Below are 9,790 nucleotides of genomic sequence, written 5' to 3' on the forward strand. Positions count from 1 at the left end.
ACATGAGCTGAGGATGAGGAGCAGCAGGGAGATCATCTTCATCCTGAGAGAGGAAGAGGAGGAGGAGAGGCAGCAGGACATCAGGAACAACATCACTAACAGTACAAGGGTCAATTGGAAATAATCCTACATGTGAAATCAAATAAACTTTCTCTGAGTTTCACATGAGAACAAATGATCTACATCAAATTGTTGCTGGTACCTCGTCTGTTTAACCTCCAGTGACTGAATGAGTTCAGTCAGGTTCAGATGTTTGTCACCAACATTTTGTCTTCCTGCTGATGGGAAATAGAAAAACAAACTGAAGCAGAGAAATGGCTCCACCTGCTGGACAACTTGAATAATTACAGCTCCTCACTAGTATTTATGTTTAGCTCAGTTTTTCTGCCAATTCATAACGAGCAGTTTAAATTCATTATTCAAACTTTACCGAGATAAGTAAACATTAAAAATATTAACTCTTAGTGTTTATACTTTTAGAATCTAAATGAGACAGAAGATCAGCTGATTTACCTTTAAGTTGTGACTGAAATTTGAATCCTGTGGGGGAGAAACAGGTTTAAGGCTTTTATTGAGACAGAATGACACGACTTTCACATTAAACTGTTGATGGACTAAGATTAGCATTTTTCTGACACAACAGTAGAATAATCATCCAGTTTAAGAAAGAAAACTAGCCGGTGCTGCTGGTAGAGATGTTGCCTCACAGTAAGAAAGTCTTGGGTTTGATTCCCAGCCCAGGGGCTTTCTGCATGGAGTTTGCATGTTCTCCCTGCATTTGGTTTCTCTGAATAGTTCCTAGGTCTGTGTGTGCATGGTTATTTGTCCTGTCTGTCTTTGTGTAATCCCACCTCTTGCTCAAAACATTTCTCCCCACTTGGTAGAAAATGTATTTAATCTGCATGAAGAACAAACACCAAGTTTTAATTTAATTTAGAAAGAAAATCTGTTTGTCTCTTTAGTTTTCAACAACCAGACACAGGAAAAGTTTTTCCTAAACTTTCTATAAACAGAAGGACCTCAAACAGATTAAAACTCATATTTGATCAAATTAAACAGATTTATCTGATCTGTTGAGATTTTAAGTCCAAACGTCTTCGAAATTCACAGATCTCTGGATTAAATCAATGAGATTAGACTAAATATTATTTTTTTTTCTCATTAATTCATCCAGCATTTCAAAATTTTTGTTATTCAAGAAGGAAACAGGGATGAAAATAATTTGTTGTAGATTAAAATCACTTTGATTCCACTGATTTATTGATCAGTTCTGATACATTAACATTTATTACTGATGTTATTGTCTAATTTAACAGGCAAATTTACTGAACTGAAATCTAAACAAACATAAAAACCAAACTACTACATACTTACTTATCTGGTTGGATTGTTTTCATTGTTTCTCAGAGTTTGTAGAGCCGCGTCCTGTTATTGGATTATCCATGTGACAAAAGTGAAGAAATGACTACTAACTGTTTTCTGATCTGTAGTTACAGTTCCTGTTTTGTGCCCTGTGGAGTGGACCTTCACCACCAGGACTCAGGGATCCTGGAGACCAGTGTCTCTTTGCAGCAAACTTCCCCACAATGGTTTTCTTTACTCGTTAAGTGAGTAAACAAAGTTTACGCAACGTGAAGAGCCGACTCAGCTCTCACAGACCTCACTAGGAACCTCAGCATAGAAGTGGAGCTGATTTACCACTTTCTCTTCTCCTTCTTAGAGTTTCTGCAGCTTTAAAAAAAAAGTTAATTCCACACAAAAGCAGAATCTTAATATTATGTTCTCATGTCCTTAATCGCTGCAGCCCAAAGTTACTCAGCAGCAGCTCAAGTTCAGTTTTGTCACTACATTTCCCAGCATGCCTTTGGTTCATTTTCAACAATTTAACAATGAAACACTGAGATCTGGAGAGTTTCTCTCAATATATTCAGTGCAGAACTCAGAAACAGATTAAATTGATAGAAAATCATAAAATAATCATCAGCTTCACATGATTTATTATAAACAGTCTGAATTCACAACATCAAGAATCTCATTTAGATCCTAAATCTTAGAAGCTGAAGTTCTGTCTGCAGCGTTTCTATGATGAAAACTGTCCAGATCCTTTCAGAAAGTGAAACATTTATATTCTTCACATCCAGAATATAAATGTGATATCAGTTCAGAGACTGAACTGAACTGAACAGTTCAGTCTCTCTGTTCAGTTTAGCACAGAGAGACTGAACTGGAGGAACTGGGAGGATTTATTTAAACTAAATGAACCAACAGAGTTTAAATATCAAAGTGAATCCATCCAGGTTCTGGGACAAAGAGACAAAAAATAAAAAAACCTGAATTTCTCAATTTCAATACCAAAAGTGTCCTTTTTTAATCTTTTTATTTCGAAACAATTTCTGATCATGTTTACGGTTGTCCACCAGAGGGCGTAGTAACGCCAGTAACCCTTATCAGTGGAGCTCAGCGGTTTTGAGGACAAAGTCCATCAGTTTCTGTGTCGATGTGAATCAACAAGTGTCTTTATCTGATGGAGCGTCAGATAAAGACAAGATGGAAATGGTGAACGGCCCCCAATGTTTGCAGGTGTCTCAGCAGCTGTCATCTCTTCATGACCTCTGCTTGACCCTGGGCTGATGAAGTTTGGGAATGCACCTTTAATTTCAGATCTGCTGTTCACCTGATGTTACCTGTAGCTGCAAACTGCACCAGAGGTCAGAGTGATGATGACTTTCCACTGATTCCTGCAGGCTCCAGTGGACCAAAGTGTTTGACCTGCTTTGAGTTTGAAAGCTTTGAACCTGAAGATCATTTTGGCAGGAAGTTGTGGTTCGTTTGACACAAAACCAGATGAACAAAGTGTCTTTCTGTCAGTGCAGCAGCTCAGGATGGAGGTAACTGCTCTCTGCGCCGCCATCGGTGAGTGAAAATCAGCTATAATTTACTTTAACAAGATGGTTTAGTTCTGAACCAGCTTGTGTTTTATTGATTCTTACTCACTTTTCAGGTTTAGATTTAATTTTCTTTTTAGTCCAGAAGAAACTTTAGTAAAACATTTCTCATCTAACCGTAACTAAATACAACAAAAACTAGAATATTTTTCATGAAAACCATGTTCTGCTTTGGTGTTAGCATTGATCGCTATTGATTTATCAGGTCAAATCGATTATTTATGATGATCAACGGTAACCAACTCCAAGTTGCATCAACTTCATTAGTTGTTAAACTTCATCACTGCTGAGAATACAAAAGTAAATGTGATTCTGTTTTAGCTAAATAACCTCAACTAAAACATCTGATCAATAATTTAAATGTTCTTGTGATTTAAATCAACCATAAACAGATTCTAAAGAACCTTTTCTCCTCTGCAGTTTGTCTCAGGCTCTTTCCCAGCAGGTCCCAGTTCTTCCAGTTTGAGTCTGTTTCTCTGAGCTGTGAGGGAAACTCGTCTGAGTTTAGAGTCAGACGAAATACATCAAAACAAATAAATGAACTCTGTGTCCGCTATACTGAATGCATCTCATCTGAGCTGTATGAAAGCGACTCTGGAGTTTACTGGTGTGAATCTGCAGCCGGCGAACGCAGCGACGCCGTTAACATCAGTGTAACAGGTGGGATGAAACTTCAACAGTCAGACTGACTCAGCGAGGAGAGACGACCTGTTTGAGGTTTCTGTAATCTGTAGCCTCAGATTACAGAAACGTTTCTATTAAAATCCGACATCAGAGTTTGATGTTCTGGGCTTGATGAGCGTTTCTGTCTCTCCTCCTGAATCAGAGCAAAACTGAATGAAACGAGTATCTAAAAATGTTTGCAACGCAGGTCTACAGTTCGATGGAGTTTTAGGGCCATGCTAAGAAAAACATGAAATTATGAGAATAAACTTATATTATTATGAAAAATAAAGTCAGAATACTATCATATTAAATACTATCATCATAAATTATAACATTATTAGAATAAAGTTAAAATAATTTGAGCATTAAGTCAAAGTACTTTTAGAATAAACTCATAAAATTAAGAGAAAAAAAGTTTAAATAATACAAGAATAAAATTCCAATAACATGAGAAGAAAGTTATGAAATTACAATAATTAACTATAACTTTATTCTCATAATTTTATTGTATGTTTTTCTTACCCCTGATCCTGTAGAGAATATCAAGTCTATACACAGATTAATTATTTTCTCCCTCATGTTTCATATAACGGAAAAATATAATTCAGCTGTTATTTTCAAGTTGGATTTATTGATTGATTTATTGATTGTGATTGACGTTAAGGAGGACGGTTTTGATCCTGAATAGTTTCAGGAGAGAATCAAAGAAAAGTCTAAAACCAAAGTCGTGTCCTGCTGTTTACTGACACTGAGATTAAATCTGACATTCAGCTCAAACATCACAGGTTTAAAATTAGTAAATAAATTTCATAAAAGGTTTTTTCACTTGAATCTTATTAAATATTCAACATTGTGTTTCTCAGATGCACCTTTGATCCTGGAACGACCTGAACGTCCAGTTGGTGAAGGAGAAAGCCTGACTCTTCACTGCAGAGTGAATCCACGGTCTTTCTCCAGTCTGACTCGTTTCTATAGAAACGGGGTTCTGGTCGGGAGCAGCTCTACGGGACGCCTCACCATCCGGAGCGTTTCCAAATCTGATGAAGGATTTTATAAATGTAACGCCTCTGGAGTCGGAGAATCAGCAGAAACCTGGCTGGCAGTGAGAGGTGATCTAAGAGTTGTTTCTTATCGATCTATCAATAAATCAATAAGTTCAATTCTATTTGTATACAATATCTCAGCAACATGAAAACAAACAAAAAGGCAAAAACAGGCATTACTGATGTGTCTGATTGCAGCTTTAAGCTTCATGTTTTATTTATTTATCATATTTATGGAAGAACAAGAGACAAAAATGTGCTTTTATATTTTTGCCTGTTCGTTTTAAATGAATTAACCCAACATTACCTTGTTTTATGTTTGTAGTTTTATTGGATTAGATCGATGTGAATCCAGTCCATCTGAAATAAACACGGAGCAAATTGATTTCTATGTCTGAGTTGCTTTGATGACTCTTGAGGTGACTTTAATTTTAATTTGTGTTTAAATGAACTGGATAGAAACAGAATTACCTGTTTATTAATCCCCATCAGTTGAATGAGACGTAACCGTAAAAATGCATTTAATTCTGTATAAATTTGAACATCTTTCTTCAGAGTTGCGATCACTTGTAAAGTTCAGAGCAGTCATGGTTTTTACTGACCTTACAACCTGCCAGCTCAGAGTGTGTAGCGTTTACATAGAGCTGCCACGGAAAAATACTCCTAAAAGTGAATTTTTTCAAAAAACAAAGTTATACAAGCAAATGTAGCTGACTAAATGGAAATAGTTACTAACTCTGCCCATTTTGTTTGTATGTAGGTCGGCTAACATGCTATGCTTTCATCTTAAAGAGCCCAGACCTCAAACGCCTACTGCTGCCCTTGCACACATTCTGCTTCCTGTTCAAACCGTTTTTTCTGTTGATTATGTCGATGTTGTTCTGTTTCTGGAGAAACCACCAAGATCAGTATCTTTTCTAATAGACAAGAATTTCACACCAGCTATGTTTTTGTCTTGAAGGGCCCAGACTTCAAACGCCTCCTGCTGCCCTCGCACACATTCTGCTTCCTGTTGTGACCGGCTTTTTTCTGCTGGTTATGACGATGCTGCTCTGCGTCTGGAGAAACCACATAGGTCAGTGTCTTTCCTAATAAACAGAAATGTCACATCCTGCCGTTTTTCGTTTGAGTGTATGTCAGTTTCTTATTAAACGTGGAGGAACGAGCATGAAAGGAGAATAAAAAGCTGTAAATTGTGCTGCGTTTCAGAGCTACAAACTTCAATCTGCAATATTTTGCTCGATTATAATGAAACTCTTCTTAGTTGTCAGTTTCTTATGCATGTTCTGTCGATTAAATTAAGACTTTAATATCTTCAACATAAAAGACAAACTTCAATTACTTTTTTATTGCTAATTACTTAAATTAGATTTTGTTTGGCAACATTTTCCCTTTATCTTAAATTTCAATTTGGTTTCTGAATATCACTTCTAAACTTTCCAGATGAGGAATAACAATCTCTTACCATAAAGATCAACAGACAATAATAATAATAACAAACAGATTTCGCTGCATTGCACAACTGGAATCTGAACTTTGACCCACATTTAATGTTTAAACCATTTTAAATCCAGCAGCTTGTGTAACAATGAACTGTTTATTTCTGCAGGGTCAGTGGACAGCGTCGTGTCCTACACTGTCATCGTCACACAGGAAGGAAAAACTCACCAACTCACAGGTGGAAAAAGCATCTCTGTCACTCCGTGTTGATCCGAGTTTAATGGTGTAAACTGATCCGCTTTTTGGAAAATTGCTGATATTAACAATTTAAAAAACAGAACCTGAACGCATCATAAACCACCAGTTACAACTGAGGGGTTGAAAACTATTTAGTAATGAAGTAACTTTCTCTTCTTCCTAGTAATAAACTGCGCCGATGCGTTTACATGCTTTTGTCAACATTTTTTAACGCAGTAAGAACTTGGCCACGTTAAAAATACAGCCAACCATCACTATAGTAACAGGAAGTAACTACAACCAGCAGAAATAAAGTAACAAAAATGAAACGAAACAATATTTTTTCTCTGCTTAAATAGTTAATTTACAAACACAAAAATAAAAAAATACCTTGAGATTCCTACACTTTAGCAAAAAAGAGAGCAGACAGAATATTTTCAAGCATAATTGCTGGAGAAACTATACTTTTGTGAAGTCCAGTGATTCTTTTTTCATCTTGATGTTGATCTTCTTGCAGAGCCTCAGGACGGACCGGTTCTGGGACGGGTTCGGTACGTCAGAGACAGTCTGGCAGAAGGACGGCTCAGCTGTCATCAGTCCAGACTCTGGACTGAAGACTCCAGAGGCTCTTTATGAAAAGATAAGAAGGCTGGAGGAGGCTTCTGCTGGGTTAGAGGAGCTAATAAAGACTTCACGTTTCTCCCAGCTGTGATATGAGAGCTTTCTTTAGAAATCTGACGCTGGTTTCTTTTAGATGCTTCTGTATCTCTGAACTAGAAGTGTTTAGTAACTGGTTACATTCAAGTGCATGCTTCATTTTAAGGTGGTAAAACGTAATGCTAGTATTTCCTCTCTTCCACACACTTTGCAGATGATACTTTTCTCCTCCTGGTTTTACTGTATGAGATGGGGTCATCTAAACCCCAGAAGTTGTTTACTCTGGACCTGCGAGGTCACAGTGTGCGTTTTTACAAAGTATTTTTCTGTGTAGTTTCAAAAAGATCGCCATCCCATCACAATACGGAATAAAGTCAATAAATAAATAAATCACCCCACAATACAGAATAAAGTCAATAAATAGTTACACACAGGGAAAAAAAAGACTTGTCAGGTTTAATTATGATTTAATAAATCTGCATTGTTGCCATCTTATAATCAGCAATATTTTTTTTGTCTTTAATCAGAAACTCAAATACAAAATAATGAAAACAAATTCATGTCATATTCAGATTCAGAAAAGTATTTTTCCCAATGCGCAATTAATTTATAATCTACCACCGCATACATTGCATACAGTAACAGCAAACATGGATACACTTTGCAGGAAATTACAACAAAAAAAGTACAAGCACAACAAATGATTGACATAAAATGACTCTCTAAAGGCATTTAAATCCACTGCTCCTTTAAGAGATAATTAATGTCTCACTTAAAAAATGTTATGTAAATAATATCAACCAGAATCTGTTGATTTTTTAAAGTGTTTTAGCTCAGTGTTTAAATGTCACGAGCTAGCTGTTAGCTAGCTAGCGCATGTTTACACAAAAGGACACTTCTCAGATTTAATAAACCTTATGTCTGCATCATTGCCATCAAATGAACAGAAATATTTATTTTTGTCCTGAATCTCAAACTCAAACAATTAATATGGAGACACTCACTTAAAAAGAAACATTTAAATGGAAAGGTAAAACTACTAGAACAAGATTTCTTATTTGAAATGCTTTTTTAACAAAGCTGCTACATTTTCAAAACGTCATCCAGCTGTAAATACTCCACTTAAAAACAGCAAGTTACTGAGAAAATTTGTATTTAAGGCTTAAATTATGCCATCATGTGCACATATGAACAGTGAAACTACTTCTCCGAGTGAAACCTTTTCCACAGATTCCACATGAAAAAGGCTTCTCACCTGTGTGAACTCTCATGTGAGCTTTTAAAAAACTTTTGTAGCCAAATTGTTTTCCACAGATCCCACATGAAAAAGGCTTCTCACCCGTGTGAGACTGCATGTGAATAGCTAAATTGCTTTTATGTGGAAACCTTTTTTCACAAATTGTACATGGAAACGGTTTCTCCCCTGTGTGAACACTCATGTGACGTTTTAAATAACGTTTGGCACCAAAACCTTTTCCGCAGGTCACACATGAATAAGGCTTCTCACCTGTGTGAGACCTCATGTGAACAGCTAAAATGCCGTTTTTACTAAACCTTTTTTCACAAATCGTACATGAAAAAGGTTTTTCACCTGTGTGAATTTTCATGTGCGGATTTAAATAACTTCTGTACGGAAATTTTTTTCCACAGATCACACATGAATAAGGCTTCTCACCTGTGTGAGACCTCATGTGAATAGCTAATTCGCTGTTACAAGTAAACTTTTTTTCACAAATCGTACATGAAAAAGGTTTTTCCCCTGTGTGAGACCTCATGTGAATAGTTAAACTGCTGTTTGTACTAAACCTTTTTTCACAAATAGTACATGAAAAAGGTTTTTCACCTGTATGAGACCTCATGTGAGATTTTAAATAACGTTTGTTACCAAAATGTTTTCCACAGATCACACATGAATAAGGCTTCTCACCTGTGTGAGACCTCATGTGTATAGCTAAATTGCTGTTATTACTAAACCTTTTTTCACAAATCGTACATGAAAAAGGTTTTTCACCTGTGTGAGACCTCATGTGAATAGTTAAACTGCTGTTTGTACTAAACCTTTTTTCACAAATTGTACATGAAGGTTCTTCACCTGTGTGAATTTTCATGTGATTATTTAAACAACTTTTGTACCTAAATTGTTTTCCACAGATCCCACATGAAAAAGGCTTCTCACCTGTGTGAGACCTCATGTGAACAGCTAATTCGCTGTTATAACTAAACTTTTTTTCACAAATCATACATGGAAAAGGTTTCTCCCCTGTGTGAACTCTCATGTGATGTTTTAGATGACGTTTACAACGAAAATGTTTTCCACAGGTCACACATGAATAAAGCTTCTCACCCATGTGAGACCTCTTGTGATCCTTTAAAGTGTCCTTTGAATTGTAATGTTTTCCACAGATTGAACATGTGAACAGTTTTTCACATGTGTGAACTCCCATGTGTCGAGTCAAAGAATATTTTTGAGAATAGCTTTTACTGCAAATTTTACAAGGATATAATTTTTGGTCTGGGTGAGCTTTATTGTGACTTTTTTGTTTTGAACTGCAAGTTTTTATTTTCTGCCGTTTGATTTTCTGGCATCTTTCTTTTTGTTTCTGTTCTTCATCTCTCTTTTTTCCTGGATCTTCAGAATTGCTTCCTTCCTGATCCTGGTTCTCATCTTCAACAGAACCAAGAGAGATGAGTTGGTTCCTCTGTTGTTTTGTTTCATTGTGGATTCTTTTCACTTTAGAAGGAATCACCAACATGTCATCAGTCTCCTGTTTCAGCACAAGATGCTCTTCATCATGACTGATG

The 9,790-nt window shown here is 36.3% G+C and overlaps 2 protein-coding genes and 1 long non-coding RNA gene across 4 annotated transcripts; 1 reads left to right on the forward strand and 2 right to left on the reverse strand.

Moving 5' to 3' along the window:
• Positions 1-2: 2 nt before the first annotated feature.
• On the reverse strand, positions 3-1,490 carry LOC107834647 (uncharacterized). Its single transcript, XR_001660456.1, has 4 exons — positions 1,375-1,490; positions 514-540; positions 203-278; positions 3-43 (listed from the first exon to the last, which is right to left on the reverse strand). It is a non-coding gene; the product is annotated as an uncharacterized LOC107834647 (long non-coding RNA).
• A 13-nt stretch (positions 1,491-1,503) lies between these two features.
• Positions 1,504-7,036, forward strand: LOC103130986 (high affinity immunoglobulin gamma Fc receptor I-like). Of its 2 annotated transcripts, XM_016666320.1 has the most exons (7): positions 1,504-1,607; positions 2,745-2,913; positions 3,366-3,605; positions 4,475-4,720; positions 5,616-5,729; positions 6,264-6,332; positions 6,849-7,036. In XM_016666320.1, exons 2-7 carry the CDS (start codon positions 2,883-2,885, stop codon positions 6,965-6,967), a joined length of 819 nt encoding a protein of 272 aa, XP_016521806.1. In that variant the 5' UTR covers positions 1,504-1,607; positions 2,745-2,882; the 3' UTR covers positions 6,968-7,036. The 2 variants fall into 2 exon arrangements, with proteins under 2 accessions (XP_016521806.1, XP_016521805.1); XM_016666319.1 differs by lacking the exon at positions 1,504-1,607 and having other exon boundaries at positions 2,634-2,913.
• Positions 7,037-7,438: 402 nt separating this feature from the next.
• LOC103130988 (gastrula zinc finger protein XlCGF57.1-like) lies at positions 7,439-9,784 on the reverse strand. The gene is made up of 2 exons (XM_016666315.1): positions 9,081-9,784; positions 7,439-8,999 (listed from the first exon to the last, which is right to left on the reverse strand). The coding sequence occupies exons 1-2, from the start codon at positions 9,739-9,741 to the stop codon at positions 8,164-8,166; spliced, it is 1,497 nt and encodes a 498-aa protein (XP_016521801.1). The 5' UTR covers positions 9,742-9,784; the 3' UTR covers positions 7,439-8,163.
• Positions 9,785-9,790: the final 6 nt, after the last annotated feature.

The sequence above is a fragment of the Poecilia formosa genome, unplaced genomic scaffold, assembly GCF_000485575.1.
Source record: "Poecilia formosa unplaced genomic scaffold, Poecilia_formosa-5.1.2 Scaffold705, whole genome shotgun sequence".
NCBI classification, from domain to species: Eukaryota; Metazoa; Chordata; class Actinopteri; order Cyprinodontiformes; family Poeciliidae; genus Poecilia; species Poecilia formosa.

Bases quoted from the DNA above. Each gene is read 5' to 3' on its own strand.
- LOC103130986 (XM_016666320.1), top strand. From the start codon at position 2,883: ATGGAGGTAACTGCTCTCTGCGCCGCCATCG. The intron at 4,721-5,615 runs GTGATCTAAGAG...TTTGTCTTGAAG, and splicing joins AACCTGGCTGGCAGTGAGAG to GGCCCAGACTTCAAACGCCT. The intron at 6,333-6,848 runs GTGGAAAAAGCA...ATCTTCTTGCAG, and splicing joins AAAAACTCACCAACTCACAG to AGCCTCAGGACGGACCGGTT.
- LOC103130988 (XM_016666315.1), bottom strand. From the start codon at position 9,741: ATGTTGGTGATTCCTTCTAAAGTGAAAAGAATCCACAATGAAACAAAA. The intron at 9,000-9,080 runs GTGAAGAACCTT...GGTCTCACACAG, and splicing joins TCACATGAAAATTCACACAG to GTGAAAAACCTTTTTCATGT.